The sequence below is a fragment of the Lonchura striata genome, chromosome Z (assembly GCF_050655825.1).
Source record: "Lonchura striata isolate lonStrDom1 chromosome Z, ASM5065582v1, whole genome shotgun sequence".
Taxonomy (NCBI): Eukaryota; Metazoa; Chordata; class Aves; order Passeriformes; family Estrildidae; genus Lonchura; species Lonchura striata.
The window spans coordinates 16,034,120-16,052,634 of record NC_140740.1 but is presented as its reverse complement, the minus strand read 5'-3'; the positions used below and the strand labels follow the sequence as shown (position 1 = coordinate 16,052,634).

General features: G+C 38.2%; 1 protein-coding gene across 9 annotated transcripts in view; it reads left to right on the top strand.

Moving 5' to 3' along the window:
* TRPM3 (transient receptor potential cation channel subfamily M member 3) overlaps nt 1–14,736 on the top strand; it is a 406,874-nt gene extending 392,138 nt beyond the window's left edge. For all 9 annotated transcript variants that reach the window (XM_077790276.2, XM_077790277.2, XM_021541495.4 and 6 more), the window contains one exon: nt 7,700–14,736. In XM_077790276.2, coding sequence (XP_077646402.1) covers nt 7,700–9,149 — 1,450 coding nt within the window. In that variant the 3' untranslated portion in view covers nt 9,150–14,736. The remainder of the gene's footprint in view (nt 1–7,699) is intronic.
* Nucleotides 14,737–18,515: the final 3,779 nt, after the last annotated feature.

Here is an 18,515-nt window from a genome sequence, read left to right as displayed (position 1 = left end):
TCTGAGTATAGCTTTTCTTTTAGTAGCCAAGGAAGGAAGAGGTATGTGTGAAGACCTGTAAATAAGAAGTAATCTAGCTAGGTCCTCTCTACATCATGCGAATGCTATAAGTTCTTGACAATGAAAACATAATAATCTGCCTTTTCATTCTGTGCTGGCTCTATTTTATAGGAAAAGAGCCCTTATTGCTAATTTAAATGAAAAGCTTAAAGCACCTTGTTCCAGAATCAAGTTCATTAATATGAATCCTAAATTAAGACAAACACCTGAGTGTCACAGGGAAATAGCTCTTTAAAAATCCATTTACCTTAGCCAATAGTTTAATTTGGCCCAGTTTAGTGTGTGCTCCAGCTCTGTAAGAGAGATCCAGGCAGTGACCCTCTGGGATGCAGAGGTCATTCCCAGGCCAAATCAATGACATCCCAGATGAATGCAGTTCTTATTTCATAATAGATCTGAGGAATATTTAAAAGATGCTTGAGGAATCAGGGCTATCTGAGTATCATACATAACACAGTTTAGAAACAGGATGCCTTGGTCTTTTATTTTGCCTGCAGTCATGACCAGGTCCTCTTAAATCTAAAATGCTTGTTTTGGTTCTAGACCAGGCAGGGTTAATTTTTGCAGTAGCCAGGAGGGAGTAGGAGGACCCTGAGGTTTTTGATACCACCTTATGTCATTGCCAGGGGCAGGGGAAAGGGACTCTGGCTTCTTAGGAGGAGGGATTCCTTCTAGTCAAGAAAACATGATGGATGGAACAGTCTGGTATTATTTATTATCAGGGCCTTTTCACTGTAAATAATTTCTCCTTCTTCACCTTCTCTTTCTCCTTCTCCTTCTTCCACCTTTTTTTTTTTTGTAATTCTATTGCTGTTACTGTTTATTTTCTTCCTTATTGCTGTTTCCAGTAAGTTGTCCTTATCTCAAATTTCACCTTTTGTGCCTCCAATTGGAGCAGGGGAGGGGAAGTGGCAGCATGGTTTCTAAATTGGAGAATACCATTCCTAAACCATGGCAGCACTAGAATTATTTTTTGTAACCTGTGGAACATTCAGATTTGCACTTTAAAGTTTCTTTATAGAGTTATCATTGCACAAGTAACAAGATGCAGAGCAAGGAAAGCAAAGAAGATACAAAACTATGCAAAACTCTTCCAACACCCAGTCACTAGCCTGTAGTAGTAGACCAAGTATAATACCCATGTTAGAGCCATGAGATACCAGTTTAGTCATATGTCCAATTAAGTCAGCTTTATATGGTGCAACATTGAACCAGATAACCCTGGAAATGTGAGTGAAGTTCTTCCCAAAGACCTTTCATTTACAAGAAGCTGAGCATGCTGTTAGGCTTAAGAAGGGAAGGGCTGGGACAGGCCCTGTGTGACATAACTGCACCTGGACCTGGACCTGGACCTGCCTTCCCTCCCCTCTGTGCATATGTGATAATGCCCCCCTTTGCTTGAGCAGCTCCTACTTGCAGCTGCTTCATCCAAGTGCTCCAGGTCCTGCTAGGAAGAGGAATGGCTGCACACCCAGCATACAAAGCCCAGTGTACGTGGAAGCGGGAGTAGGAGGCTAGCACTGGAATTAAACTGTAAGATGGGAACAGAGTCTTGCTTCACGCCTTAATGGGTCACATACAGGTTAGGGGCTCAGGAAATCAAAACACAAAGAGATCAATGTATTGACGCATTGACCTGGGTGTCAATTAATGATTTTAGCTATGCAGTCAGGAGCTGTGGTGGGGCAGGACCACAGTGTCTTGCCTGACCTGCAACAAGCTTCCATTCATACTCTTACCTTGGAATAGTCCACCCTGGCATCCTGTAGGCCTGCCTCAGTTCAGGAATCTCCTTACTTCTCTTGTAACAACAGACACCACAGAAGTCTCCATATGTGATGTCACCAGAAAGAATCCCCCCTTTACCTGATCACTTCACATTCAGAAATTAAAAGCATAGAACAACATGATGTTTGTCTGTCTTTGACCTCAGTACTAAGCAACTGAGAGGAGCAGCTGTTTCTGGGAGAGTGGGAACTACAGAGAAAATTTATTAAAGAAGCCCTGCTTCTTCTGTCTTCTAACTCTGATGGGAAGAAAGAATTCCACTGTGTATTTAAACTCCTTTTCAGATAGGGGTCTAAATGAAGATCAGTCCTTCCTTAGCCTCAGATTTTGGGAAACAGTTTAAATTTAAGGAATCACTTTGTCTGGCAAGCTCTAGTGACGGCAAATCAAATATATTTATTTTTAAATTAATTATTTATTAAACAGACTAAAGATACCAGATTAAAAACCTTAATCAGAATTAGTTACTCCACAGTATATAACTAAAATAACTACTAGTAGATTACAGCATGAAACAATGCACTATGACAAGGTACCTATATTAAAGCTAGTAAAAGAAAGAATATTGATTAGGAGTCAAATGCAATTTATCACTGAAATGATCATAATGGACACAAATGCCTTTACTTAACCCCTGAGGAATAACCACAAAGTAGGTTAATATTAACAGGAGAAACTTCACACATTTCCAGGAACACGTATACAAGATTTCTGCTCTGTGAAGGTTTTGTGTAGTTTTAATAGTTGTAGAGTGGTTGTCACCCAGAAATGCAGTCTGTCTTGCCAGATCTCACTTCAACACTAAGATTTTTATTGACATTTGGGAAATGCTAGAGCAGTGATCATGGCACCAGAATCACTCAGTGATTATTCAAGATTACACCCCCTGAAAGACAAGACAGCTTGTCCTGTTTGAGTTATCTAATTGGCTAGAAAACAACAGATGTGAAGGGTAAGATGCTCTGCTACAGAAGCCCACTATCTGGGATTTTACTCAAGCACATGGGAGTAGCATCAGGTTACTGATACATATCAGATGAAGTTATGGACTAAGTGGAAAAATATAAAGCAGTACAAGGCTGCAAGGTGTTTTCCTTGAATGCATTTATCAAAGCATGCATGGTGAATCTCCTGAAGACCTATGAGGAAAGCTTAGCTGGACAAATTCACCTCATTGCAGTGGAAGAATCATGACCTTTTGTGGAGAATCTTCTTTTCTAATCACTGTAACACATCTTGACCAGAACAAAGACATATGTAATATTATCAAAAAAGACTGCAGTGTTTTTCTTGATCTGGCATAAGTCATTGAAACAATCACTTCAGTAAGCATTTGTTCCATGTGAACAGGTCTCAACTCTTTCATACCTGTGCAAAACCTCATGTTGCTTTCAAAAGGAGCAGGGTCACATTATAACAGTATTTAAAAAGCAGATAAGCTGGTTACAGCAGATATTATTACATCATTTTTGGTACTTTGTGATATCCATTAGTACAGCACTTTATAATTTGCAGTGCAATTACACATACAGCATCTGTGCACTGATGACATAGCTATTATCTTGATTTCAGAGCTGGCAGGCTAAAGTGCACAGAAATAGCTTTGTGTTGGTAAAAAGGACTGACCCTACCAGGCCCACCCAGACATGAAAAATGACAGCAGGGAAGGTCTGTGACTCTGGTGGCATTTCTCTGCAGTCATAGTTAAGTGGCCTTAGGCACCAGTGGGAATGCAGCCATGACAACCCAACTTCCTTAGTCACAAAAAACCACTGCACCCAAGAAAACTGGCTGGCTGCTTACATCAGCACTGCTTTACCAAAAGATGTCAGGCAAAGTACCCTGTTACAGGCTTGAGAACTGCTGTCTATGTTTTATTTAAATACAACCATTCTACAATCACCTATATCAAGCTCAGTGGTATCTCTGTAAGTGACTTTCATGTCAAAGGTCTCTGTGGCATTTAAAAAAGGTTTTGAAATATGACTGATGTCTTAGAAATGGACCTAGGTCAACAAAGAGACTTGTGAATCTAATTCTAGCATTGAATTAAGAGGTCTACCTCTGAAAAGAGTGCCTTACTCCCATTAAAGAATTATTTTTAAATAAATTATTGATGAACTAATGTGCAAAGTTTAAAACTAAAGAAACCAAAATGAATGCCATCAAAAGTCATCATCTCCCAAACCATAATTAAAAAGTCTTACTGCAAGTAATATAAAATCTTGGTCAGGTTCTGAGTTCTCACCTCATTTTTTAATATTGTCCTGGTAAAGTACATGTTTGTTTCACTATTAGAAAATTTTGCACTTCAGCAGCACACCTTGATGCATGTTTTACATGTAGCATCCTCTGTTTCTCTTCTCATTCTGGTAGTATGGCTTGGCACTTTCTAATACATTGAATAATACACTTTCTAAGACATTGAATCTTGCTGCAAGGAAAAATACAGGTGTGAAGGAGGCATCATGGATGGATATTGAGATATTTGCCAAAAGGTTCTTACTTGCTCCTGAATAGGCATGGAGAAAACAAACAAACAAACAAACAAACAAAACAAAACAAAACAAAACAAAAAAAAAAGGCAAAACTTGGGCATTCTTATTTTGAAACTGTTTTAATTCAAAACTATTCCTAAAGGAAATACAGGTCAGGCTGTCTATTCACTGAATGCAAGAATATTTTCCTAAGAATATAGGAAAATAGAAAAATTCACTTATTAAAACATTTTAAGGACCAGATTTAGGATGTATTTCTCCAGACCACATCTTCCTATGTCCACAGTGTTTGGGTGATGTGATTTTATCATGTTTCTCATAGGTTCATGCCCAGAACATATTGCTGTTTTGTAGGATGAATGATTACAGAAATGAACATCAAATTAATACAAGAGAATATCACTAATAGAATAATTATTTTTTAAACATTCTGGAGTAGCCATTTTTATATTTATATATATATTATATATAACAATATTATATACATATATTATATATATATATTATATATCATGTATAACTAAGGATGACTAAGTTAATGTCTTTGGGGGTTGGAGGTGACCATCATCTTCCAAGCTTTCTTTTTATGAATAAAATTCTATAATCAGGGCTCATGAGGTGTAAACACATCTATTAATTTTTCAGTTACCTGTGCACATCTCTAGTTACCCATGGTTTCCAAACCCACACTGCTCTGTTCTCATCTTGTTACATTTCTCTATAAATTTTCCACACTATCAATGCAAACACATTTGTCACCAGATCCATGGCAACCAACAGACCACGCAATTCAAAAGTCTGTCTTTGCCTTGTCTGATGTTCTGTGCCACTGACCATAGCTGCTAGAGCACATTCAGGGAAGGCAGAACAAATACATGAACACCTTCCAGCAAGGTATTATTCCATGTTCTTCTTGGGCTCATTACTTGTGTTTAGTAGCATCGCACAGCCCACACATGAATGCAAGACACAAAACTTACCTCGCTATGGACAGTTGCACTGATAGACCAACTGGCTATGTTTGTATTAAAAAGTATTTCACTTGTGTACAACTCTCAAAGCAGGAAAGAAAAAGTAAATCAAACCTAAACAATGGCAACAACAACAAAACAGCAAAACCAGATTATCCAGTTAGCTTTAAATAATGTTATAAATTCACCCTAATTCTTGGCAACTGTTGCTGGGTTGAAAGGTTTTTTTGTGGGATGTAATCTGAGCTGTAATTGTCCAGTAAAATCCAGTAAAATTTTTCCTTATGTCTGACAGCCCTACAATTACAATGTTTTATCTGTTCATCATCTTGAAGCATTTCTTATAGGATCTGAATGTGGGGTGAAGGACTCAATTATTGGCTAATAAATATTTCAAAATTATAATTGCTTTTATAAAATAGCAGTTCATATAAGTAATAACATGACTGAAAATTCAACTGCTTCCCATGTAAACTGCCTTCACTGTGGAATTGTATCCTATATTTAATAACATTAATCTGTTTTGTTGGAGAAGGTGGTAGAACTGTAAAACAGACTGGTTCCCAACTGATAATGAGTAGAATTAGGTTCCTTCAAGCTTCCTCCAGTTCATTCCTCAACAGTGATTACTCGATCATTTGTCTACTGAAGACTGATAATAGCAATACAGCTGCTGCTGCACGTTTAATTTGTTGTGCTTGTGCCTTCAAAACTCAGAGACTTCACAGAAAAAGCATGTATTTCCCAGGAATGTTAGACTTGCTGTAGGGAGCTTAGTCATACTCCCTGTCCTCTCCTCTCCTCGGTGGGCAGGTTCTGTTGCTCATCACCACAAGGTAGTCAGACTTGAGTGTTTTACCAGAAAAAGTTCTGAGCATTAGGCAACAGGGCATTAATGCATATTCTATTCTTTGCTACAATCTTCCCCTCTGTGCAAATAAGAGTAGTTATGGTGTTGTCAGTTCCAAATCACTTGTCCTATTGAAAAAATAACTAGCAGTAGTAGAAGATGATATTTACCTCATCAGAAATCCTGGCAATGGCTTATGTGCCTATTAACTATGGCAGTGTGACTAGTAATATTTGAGCATGAATTCCACTAACTAGAAGAGAGTAAGAGACCTGTGATGAAAAATAGTGTGGAAATATTGCCATTTGTTATCTTTTGCCTCTCTGATAATTTTTCAATGTCTACAGCAGTGGGGAAAAACAGAATCTATCAGACACAGAGGACTACATAAACTCATTGCTTTTAGTACTTCTTTAATAGAAATTGGAAGTCCCAGCCTGTCATAGGGATTACAAACAGAGAAAATAATTATAGAAGTTTCTTATGTGCTACAGGCAATTTCATAATGTAAAATTTTCAGACTCAATAAATCCTTCAGAAGACACATTTTGGAAGTCAGAAAATTGAAATGGTTAGAAGCCACTGCCATAAATCTGTACACAATTCCCTAAAAATTGAAAATATTTTCAAATGTGACAGATCAATGGTCTAGTAAAGACATACTAAAGTTTAAATTAAATTAAAAATAATGACTCTTACATTTAATTATTACCCATTTTATAATCTAACTTTTTATTTATATATTATGATACCAGCTGAAAACTAAATTTAAAATCCATCATTTCAATCCTTAAACTAGGAATACAGACTACCCAAGGCACAATCACAGTAATGGAGCAATCTTAGTGCATGTATCCTGTTACAGGCTGTATTTGTCTTGATCAGTGTTTCTCCTCCTTGCAGTATTCTTGAATATTTAACTCAATATTATATATATTCAACAAAATAGCTGATATTTCTTTTTTCTACAAATCTGAGCTAAATATTAATCAGATAACAAAGAAACTATCTCCTTAGATCGACATAGAGCTAGGCAGTGTAAATCTGGGGCAAACATAAGTTAAAAATACAGCAGTGCCTCTCTTCTGTGGTACATTGCTTTTTTTCTTTACTTCATTTAGCTACCTGTGATGGTCCTGACTGTGGCACAACTGGGGACAACATAATGCGGCATCTACTTTAAGTGTTACTCATTCATAATAACCTAATTAGAAGCTTTGAAAGCAAAGAGGCAGTAATTCATACTAACATTTATGAAATAAGTCTCCAGTCCCTGGAATGAGGCACACTCAAACCCCCTCTGCACTACACAGCTGATGTCCTTGGTTTAATCCACTGGAGCAGTTCCCTGAGGGTGTAGTATTTTTTTTTTTTTTTAAACCTACCTCTTTTAGCAGGATTTTGAAGCAGATGAGGTGGTGTACATTGCCTTTGGGGTTTGAGACTGGTTATTTCCAACTGGTTTGGTGACTTATTAGCTGAACATTACTGCTTTGTAGAAATTTACCTGTTTAATTCTTCCCTTTCTAAAGGGTGGAGAACATGGCCATGCGACTGGAAGAAGTAAATGAGAGAGAGCACTGCATGAAGGCCTCTCTGCAGACAGTTGACATCAGGCTTGCTCAGCTGGAAGACATGATGGGGCGAATGGTGACTGCCTTAGAAAAGATGGCTGGCATTGAGAGAGGCGAGACAGCTAAGATCCGATCCAGGACCTCATCTGACTGTACTGATGCAGCCTACATTGTACGGCAGAGTAGCTTCAACAGCCAGGAAGGAAATGCCTACAAGCTTCAAGAGAGCATTGATCCCACGGGAGAGGAGTCCATGTCCCCAACGTCACCTACGATCACATCCCGCTTGCGAAGCCACTCCTTCTATGCAACAAATATTAAGGACAAGTGTGGGTTGGAAAAGTTGGAAAGCATTTTTAAAGAAAGATCTCCAAGCCTGCATCGGGCAATCAGTTCCCACTCAATAGCAAAAGAAGGAAAGGCTCCTTTACCCCCTACCAGCACTTTGTCAATTGCCCCAGACTCCAGAAGACCTTCGTCTTGTATAGACATCTATGTTTCTGCCATGGATGAGATGCATTCTGACACAGAACCTCTTGAGAGCTCCATAAATATTCTTGGTCCTGAAGATGCAGCTCTCCCGGTTCACATAGCCTCTTCACTTTTAACTAATAGTGCATACATCAGCAGTACAGCTGGTGAAAAGATCTCTGGCAGGAGTCTTGATTATGAGGAAACTTCTGGAATAGAAGCAAGAGCATTTTCTTCAGACTATTCACAAATCACAGAATGCCAAATCCCATGGGATTCAGACCCTCCCTTGTATCATACTTTAGAGCGATCTAAAAGCAGTCGTTACCTGGCTACTACTCCATTTATTCTGGAGGAAACACCAATTGTGAAATCTCACAGCTTCATGTTCTCTCCTTCTCGAAGCTACTTCAGCAGCCTTGGCATCCCAGTTAAAACAGCAGAGTACACAAGTATTACAGATTGCATAGACACAAGGTGTGTGAGTGCTCCCCAGGCCATTGCAGAGAGGGCCAGTTTCCCTGGAAGTCTCAGGGGCAAAGTGGAAGACTTGGGATGCTGCCACCCAGAGAGAGAAGCTGAACTAACCCACCCAAGCTCCGATCATGAGGATATTGAGGTCAAAGACAAGAAGGGAATCCCCTTATCTCCTCAAGACAGCAGTGCTACAACAACTCTACCCAACAGCATCCCACTTCCAAAAATAGAGCGAGCCAACAGCTACTCTGCTGAGGAGTCCAACGTGTTGTATGCACAGCACACACGAAAGAGCTATTCCATCAGTGACAAACTTGACAGGCAGCGAAACACAGCAAGCCTGAGGAGCCCCTTAGAGAGGAGTAAGTCCTCGAGGCCAGACAGCAGAGGAGACAACCTGTCCATGAGGAGACTGTCAAGAACTGGAGCCTTCTGCAGCTTTGAAAGCAAGCACACTTAGGCTTATACAAAGCTCACCAGCAGTCTAAGGGTCATCTGCTCTTCAGTCTGTTTTTCTTAGCAGACTTTTAAAAAGCTCTCACATCACCCCATGTTGAGTACAATTGGCATTAGCCATGGATCAAGGGAGCACATTTTCAACCTCAGCATCACCACTGACATACTCAACCTTGACCCACTTTACATTTGCATTGAAGAAAAAAGGGAGGAATGAAAGCTTTACAAAACCTTCTGTAAACAAGAGGAATACTAAGCCCCCTTAATGAAGTCAGAAGACATAGATTAATAGCTCCAGATATCTGCATTTCATTACAGGGTATCCTAAGACCTTTTATCATTATTCAAGTTTTTAAGATGCAGGAATTAACTGGCAAAAAAGAAATATACAAATTATATGTTACAAACTTCATTACAACTTCTTTTTCATCTATGTCACCATTATGATGACTGGTGAAAAGCATTTGTTACTTCTGTAGGAACTGGCAGCAAAAACACCTAAAGTCTCCCAAGTCCCTTGCATCCCACACTTATGGAAATGAAGAAAGATGAACATAACAACAACTATAAATGTTCATTTGTCTCCTTTTGTATCAACTTCTAGTGCCACAGAAAGTTTATATTTTCAAGAGCAGAAAGGGAAATGAAATGCCTTTTTTACTGCAACTTAAATGGAAGAAGAATTTATGTTAAAATGTCAGGTGATTTCCTGTGTACAACAGGCATTCTAGATTCTAGCACAGGTGAGCAAGCTCAGGATGAATGTAATTAAGTGGAATAGTATATATTTATTTTTTTACCACATTTGTCATCAGTATGTTGTCTCACTAAGTCAAAGGATATGATGAAACAGTAAGAATAGGATGAGCAGAGCAGAGCATAGTAATAGTGTCCAGTTCTCACTGCTCAGTTTAATTATATATAAATTGGGGAGATTTATCCACCATGCTGCTACCAGGTTCTTCTTGCGGTTTCATTTCAGCTGCTTATTCTTCATATCATTCCCCCACCTAAAAATATACACATTTTTTTTCTTTTTTTTAATGTGAACATAGCCCTATTTAGACTTTTTAAATTATACAGGATCTATCATGAAGTGTGAATCCAGATTCATGTAATTAGACTGAAGCTGCTTAAAGGAAAGCATTTTTGGCAGAGGACTGAAAAACACTAGAATTTCTATATGCTTCTAAGGTAAGTAAAAGAACCAAAGTGAAACTGCAAGTGTCTGTAAACAGCAAAAGCCTTAGTTCTGAGTAGGCATCCACCGTTCATCAGCATATCACACAGTGAGAACTTTTAGTAGGAGAAAGTGTGTCTGAACGGTAGTGCTGTTTCAGGTTTGGTTGAAGATGGGTGTAACTCCATTGCCTCCACCCACATTCCAAGGGCCACATTGTCAACCAGAGTTTCAAACTTCTCATGAGACAATGTCCAGTGGTCACAGGTGGAAGGGTATACAGAAGACTAAAGAAGGGTGGAGAAGCATAAGCTGCAACTGGAAAAACAAATCACATTCCTTTATGATGGCACAACTTTTAAGCTTTTAAAAAGTTGACATTAGTATTATCAGATGTTAAAATATCTCAACAGTTACCAATACCTATGTAGAACCAGCTCTTTTTTGTTATTAAAAATGAACATTTGTGAGTGGGGTACATATTTCACATTATTTAAATTGAATTATCTTTCAAAGGCAGCTTTGAGAATACAAGTTGATATTTTCTCACTGAGTCCTCACCCTGGGAGACTCTGAGCACCATCTGAGAGTTAAGTCCTAAAGGCAACTAATCCAGACAGAAAAATAATCATCATCCTCAAGAAAGGGGGCCAAGAAGATAAAAACATTTAGGTAACAAGTCACTGCGTTGGAAGTTCAGGAAACAAGGAAATGCAGCAAGGGGATGTTAAGAACAATGTGTTTCACACTTCCTGCACCAACGTGTTCTTTGCTTTCTTCTGTTTGATCAGGCTTTCAGTGAACTAAACTCCACCAAGACACCATGCTTATGCAATTGCCTTGCAGGCCACGTGCAGCATTACAGTCACATGGCGATACCAAGAAAGGTCGGAAACCTTTCTGTGCATTATGAAGCATGCTTGTGGCAGGCTGATTGTTGAACAACAGCAAAATGCCGAGGGGCAAAGGAACTTGTGTTTAACAATATGCTTCAAATGTGCCAACCTTCTGTTAGCAGCCTTTTCCTAAGGCTTCTCCAAACCTATCTATCTATGGAGAGTAGAGGGGGATATTCTTACTTTGTTTTCTTTGTTACTTTTATGAATGTCTGCTAAAACTGTTGTGGACTCTTTCATCGTCATTGCATTATTGGTCTACTCAAGAGGACTTTCAGATTCATTAGAAATTCCTCAACAGTGCTTAGTGAATTAGGCACAGGGCTCTCCTCTGGGGTAGATTCCATTGGTTAGTTTGTTAGTGTAAAGAAGTTTGCCAAGCCTAGAAGCTGTATAAATATTTAGGATACAGCACCTTACTGATCTGGAGCACAGGTTCCAGGTAAAATGAAACAGAACACTTTATTTACCTCTTAAAATTTGCCATTATATATAAAATGTAAATTCAGATGTTAAAAGTGTGATTGCAGGAGGTCAGAACACTACTTTTCCTGAATGTTTCCCATTTATTCTACAATGTGGTGTCTATAGAAAATATTATGATGGATGTTAGATTATTTGATTTTCACCTGGTTTTTACACATTGCATCAAACAGCTCCTTTTTGAATGATAAAACATTCCCATTTCTTGCAATGGGACGAGACTTCCCACTCTTGATATTATGACCATTTAGTGAGATAGAAGTCTCATCATCCATCATCATGTAGCTATAGCATGTGCCATATGATGTATTCTGTATCAAAGAATAGTTTATGAAATAGACACATATATAGTTGTGACATGTGATAATATTAGTGAACGTTACAGGGCAGGTTTAATATCTCATTACATGGTCTTGTTTGTAAATCTGTAACATTCAATAAAATAGCACATGTTGCATCAAACATTAAGTTCCACTATCCAATTATTAGCTTATGTATGGAATATGCATTTCTGGTCACAGTGTGTAAGTTTGGTATGTTTCGCACAATTCTTTGTATAGCTCCACTTAAACGTCTGTATGAGCTGATGTATAAACCTCTAATGAGCCACTGTGGGCTGTGACAGATGAGTTGTGATGGTGTGAAAGACAAACTGGCATGTTATGCAAAAGATTATAAGACATATGAACTTTAGTAATATTTTAAAACTCAACTGAACTTAGCTGTTTGTTTACATATGCTGGAAGAAGCAGTGTGCAGTATTTTATAAATATTTTCCTATAGTAATCCATTCTGTTGTTTCCAGTTTAAGTGATTCTATTCTACAGTTGGGGTATACACTTGTCCTAGGTATTGTATTATAGCACATTATTCTTTCACAATAACAGTGTGATATGACTGAAGTAGTTTCTCTTCCTTAAAGTCCAGTCTTTTTTTGTGTCAAAGAAAATGCATGCATTGTTCCATGAGTTTCTTTGGACTGTTAGGAGACCTAACATTTTGCTATTGCCTGTCTGTAAAGATGAATCCAGTTAGGAATTAATTCAAACTTTTGGATGTTTACATTATTTCCATTATTTTTGATCTTTAGCAAAGTAAGTGATTTTTTTATTATTTTTAAAAGACAATTGTATTTTATGAAATTTGAATACTCAACACAAAATGCGAACCTACAGCAGTGCTCAGACATTTGGCTCTCTCTTTTTTTTGGAAGAGATCAGGTGCTACACTATTTTCTTAGCACAAGTGCCAGTTAACAAATGGCAGTGAGGGGATAATTTGAAAATATAATGTAAAACCAAAACATCCATTCATCTACACATGGAAATCCCTCTGGGTTCCAGACATAGATTACTTTTTTTTTTTTTTTTAATTTTCCATTTATAGATTTCTTGGTAAAAAAAAAAAACAAAAAAACAACCAAACTGATTTGTACCTTTTGTGGAAGGGATAGCCTTTTGTCAGGGGATAAATATCTTAGTTAGGTATATTTTTTGTATGAGAAGAAAACGATTTGTTTCTTAGGAACTGTCAATGCATGGAAAATGCAACTACATGAATAACTGCTCAAAAAAAAGTGCTGGTAGCAGCACACGGCCTTAGTCCAATGACTGCAGTGCGTGCAAGCCAGTGTCTGTCCTGAGAGCAGAAGTCATCAAAGGTATTAGAGCGAGCCAGTGAAACAAAATTCTCAGAAAATGTGTGGTGCGGGTTTTAAAACAAGCATAAATGTCTTATTATATTGCTCAGGTTAAACACTGATAATCACCCAAAGGGAAGGTGTGAGATGTTTTTTCCTGGACTTCCCTTGGAACCCTTTCCCTTGGAAGTAGTTGTGATGTCTTCCCCTGCTTTAAAATGAGAATATATTTGCATTTTTTGCACAAATATGCATATTTGGTTCAATAAAGGCCACATTTTCAGTTCTGTTGAGAGACACTAGGTATAGATCATCTTCTTAAAAAAAAAAAATAGGTAAGATTCCTAGCATGAATTTTCCCTTCAACCATCTTAGATAAAATCACAGTCCAAACTGGGATAAGAAGTGAAACAGTGGGGGTGTCTGCTTACCTAGTGAAACCCTTCACTACTCTAGATGGAATTCATTGTCCTTGCCACACACTGGCATATGAGCAGTAGTACTGGATGCAAAGGGACTTTGTTTCTGCACCCTGCTTTATAGCCAGTCATACAGCTCACACAGAACACTACAGGTCACACAGGCTTTTCTTCTCCATGACTGACTACAATTACAGTCTTACCGATGCTGGTGCAAATCTGCAGAAAATCCACTGATTTCAGTGGCATACTCTGATTTCTGTCAGGAAATTAATTTATTCTACATTTCTAAATCAATATTAGTTTGAGTCATGGCATGGATTACACTATATCATCTTCAAGTTGGAGGTCAAATGATGGAGCCATTGAGACAGTCTGGTTGTGAAACAGTCTCTGACTTTTTAATTTTGCAGTATGCTTTCAGATCATTCACAGAGCCACACGACATTTATTTCAAAAGACTGTTAGGGAAAAACATTTGATTATTAAATAGCTGCTGTTTCTGCTGCAGGGAAGTGATAACTCTTGTTTATTTTAATATCTGGGAGGGAGGGGGAAGGGACAGAAGAGGGAATTGGAGGTGAAATATAGTTCTATGCCTGCACAAGAGTAAATGGTATTAAAGTTATATCTTTTTTCCACCACTGCAGTTGTTGTACATGATGAGAGTCTATTTGCTGCTACTGCTGTCTGGAACAGTGTTTGCAATATTCTGTACTAATAGCTATTTAATCATTTATTATTTGGGCTATCATTTGTAAGTGTATAACAATCATTTATAAAGGGATAAAAATTACTAAAATGTTATTTTAAACAAATTCCTACTAATACAAAGCTTTTCAAATATGATTTGTCTAAATGTACATAACTAGGGAAAATGGTCCTTTCCAAAGGTCTACTGGATTCACAATGCACTTTTAGACTGTGTTTAGATGCATAATAAAAAGCAGAAGTTGGCAATTAATACAGTAGAACTTTCTGAAATTTCTGTAACAATTGTTTTGCAATAAAAAAAAAAAGAAAAAAAAAGAGATGTAGATCAAAACATCTGTTTTTGCTGGAGCATTTATTCATGTTCATTCACTTTCAAGGAAGTAAAGCAGTGATGCAATTGTAGCTGCCTTTCTCCGAGATCTCTCACTGTTCTAACTTTACAGATTTAAAGGTAACCAAAACATTTACTATGTTGCACACAGACCTTTTGAATGTTGCAATTTATTTCTGCCTCTGAGATCAGATTTCATTCGGGGTCCCTTATTCTGCCCAATATCAGAACCAGGAAAGAAGTATCTCTCAGTGGGTTTATTTAAAAGGAGGGAATAATTTCTTTGCTTTGTCGCTACCATTCCAGCAAAGGGGGAGCAAATTGCAGAGCCTCTCTACATTGCATCCACATAGCCTGGTGGGAGCATGCTCCTTTGTATGGCAACTTGGTGGTATTGCTTTTGTAGCCAGAGAAGCTCCATGAAAAACAAAGTACACCAAGTAATCCATTAGCACCTATGGATGACTCTGAACTGGCATCTCACCTTGCTCACAAAAGAAATCACTGTTTCCCTCTTCATGCAGCTACAGCCAGCTCTGATACATCCTCACAAAACTGCTGAAAAACTCTACTGGCACAAAATCTTCACAAATAAACCTTCACTGAGATAATAACATGTTTTAGCCAAAGGAAGAAGAAGCACAGGAAAAAGATCATTCAATTGAATCAGAAAGATATCAGATACTCAAAACAGTTCTGCATATATCAGTTGCACTTCAGGAGAGGAATGGTTTGGAGAACTGCTCTTTATTTCAGGTATCTAAGAAGGAGATGTGTAGAAAATAGCAGGCTCCAGCACGATGAATGGAGGCGGAGATCTCTGAAGTTTGCTCTTGAGGAAAGAGGTTTATTGGGGGTGCAGAAGGTTCTGCCTCGTGCTCCCAGGCGCACACGTGGCCGGGCATGAGAGGGTGGGGCAGGGGAGAGACAAAGGGATGCTCTTAAGAGAGAGGAAGCTGCAATAGGAGGGAGGAAGTTCCAAGAGGGGAGGAAGTTCCAAGAGACCGCATGGCCCCTCGAAGCCTCCTTATAAAGGGGCTTCAAGGTGGGTTGGAACAAGGCATGGCCAATGGGGTTACAGACACTGATGTTTTAGGGGAGGGATAGAGGTGCTGGGTGAACCACACATCTTTTGGGGGGTGGGATGAAACAGTCCATTTCACCTCAGGACTCATCCAAAGGCAGGGGTGTCATCCGGCTAGCTGGGAGAACTGTTCTCATCCTGGATATATTATTTATGAATAATCATATTTGTCCATCCTTCCCAACAGAGATGCTAAACTTTTTAATCAGATTTAATTTCATCCTTTCTCAGGGACTGCCTTTCAATGAAGACTGGGAGCTTTGAAGTTTTCCAAAACAAAAACTAAACCTATGCCAAAGAGTTGTCATTATGCTTCTCTCCAGGTAATACTACATCTCTAGTCTCCCTGGCATTTTTCACACTAACACACTTCACCTAAAGTCAGCTAATTAGTAAGAAACAACAACAACAACAATAAAAAGTAACATTCCCATGAGCTGTTATCTTATAGACTTTAGGACAGAGATCTAGTCTCTTAATGTCATTAATACACCATGGAAAAGAACTACATTAACTTACACCATTGTGCAGCACAAACTTACACTAGCCCTCACTGGTTTTGCATAGAGAGCTCAAATTTACCCTGTTACACTTCTGGAACAACAAAAAAAGTAAGCTCATGTGATTCCATTTTGAAATTTTCAAATAACTGATTGCAGTCATAAATACAGTATATTTGGATTATGCTTTTGAGAGGCAGTAATGACAAGCATTATCTCAGAGAGAGTTGTTTATGTGAAATAACAATAGCAGTTCATGGACAGTTAGAGACATCACAACTCAGATGATACAAGCTGCTGTTGTAGAGAACTGTGGGTGAAACTGCCTTCACCTTTGCTAGTATGGATTCCAAACCAAGAAGTTTGACAGCTCTGACAAGACTGCTCTGCTTCTACTACCTTCTAAAACTTAAAAGCTTTCCCCAATCAAACATATAGCCAAAGGTTCAACAGCCACATGGACGCCACAGAATCAGTCTCTGGGGGTGATAGTTGCCCTCACAAAACACTCCAGTGATTTTTTTTGTTCATAGCATGCAAGATCAGAATTTTCTTAAGAAGCTTGGGAAAATAACATATCAAAGTTTTAAGGACATTATAGAAAATGTTAACACACAATCTTTTTATTTATTTGAAAGACAACAAAAAAATCAACTATCAATGTAGCATTTTGCTACTCACTATTTAAAATCTTGAAACTAAAACCACATCTTTAGCAATTAATAAATCTTCTGAAAGTAACAGTAAAAACACTAAATCTGATTGAAGAATTATATTCTGAAAAGCTCTTTAGAAATATTAGTCACAAATCTGAATTATAACCCACAAGTGCTGAACCACAGTAACTGCACTGTAATTTGTGGAGGAGGGGAGCAGATGAGGAATGTGTGCACAAGATGAACAGGGAAAAAAGTTCGTCTCAAAGGAATATACAGAAAATGAACTTTAAAATTCACATCACTCTCATACTATATGTCCAAGTCCCACCTTTCTTTCCCTGAGTGGACATTTGTGTAGCAAACTTGTCAATTTGGATAGTGTAAGTTTACAATTAATCCATTTTAACCGTGCTATTTATTTTGCTAAGACTGTAGCATTCTCTCAGAGAATCATAATTTAGACAAACAACTTGCAGCAGCAAAGGCTAATCTGTGCTTCATGTAGAATAAATAGTCCACATCTCAAAGGTTCTGATGAGTAGTTTTTGGTGAATGTCTAAAAGAACATTCTGTGTCTTTGCTCCAGTCTTATCTGAGGGGTGCCCTGTTACAAGCAAGGACCAAAGTTTCAGAAAACATAGCCTGGTCCTCAGCTCTCCATGGATTGTTTTCTCCCTGAAACATTTTAGCTTTCTAACCAGAGCAGATTGCCTGCATTCCCACCCCAGTTCAGCTAAGTCAGAGAGGAACTGCAGCCACAGGGGGAAGTACACAGCAATGCAGGGACATTCCCTCTCATCCCTGTGCAGTAACACCTAGGGACTACATTACTGCAGTAATTTAAATATTTATCTGAAATTTTGTGTACTTATTTAGATTTTTAAGTCTATAAAATAAACTAGCCCTACCTTAGGATTATGTTAGGTGAGTCATAGTTCATCTCTTCTAAAAGGTCTGACTATTTTCAGACAATACAGCACCATAGATATTTATAGGAAAACAAGTTCCCTTAACAGTAGCTGATCCTACTCATCTTACAGCAACTCAAAGTCTCAGAGTGCAGTCCTAGTCATAGCATAAATTAAGCTGTCTTATGCAACTGTATCATGTATGCTTCTGTTTCCCTGCACCAGCATCAGGGATGGGTGCAAGCCATCCCCCTGGGGTATGGGTCGATCCACCAGGTCTATTAGCTTCAGCATGGTGTTGCCAGGAGAAAATGTCACAGCAGATCAAGAATTTTTTAGCCTCAGAAGAAGGTGCACAAAATAAATATATATTAAAATATGTTAATCAAGACAGTATGAATCCTAACACAAGTTGCTATTCTGTGGAAGTTTAACACTGGAATTCAATTCAGCATTTTCCAAATTGTATACTACAATGAAATACAAAATAATGCACAGTATGCATTATTTCTTAAAACTGCTCTGAAATGTACAAGAAAGGGTCAAGAATTTCATCT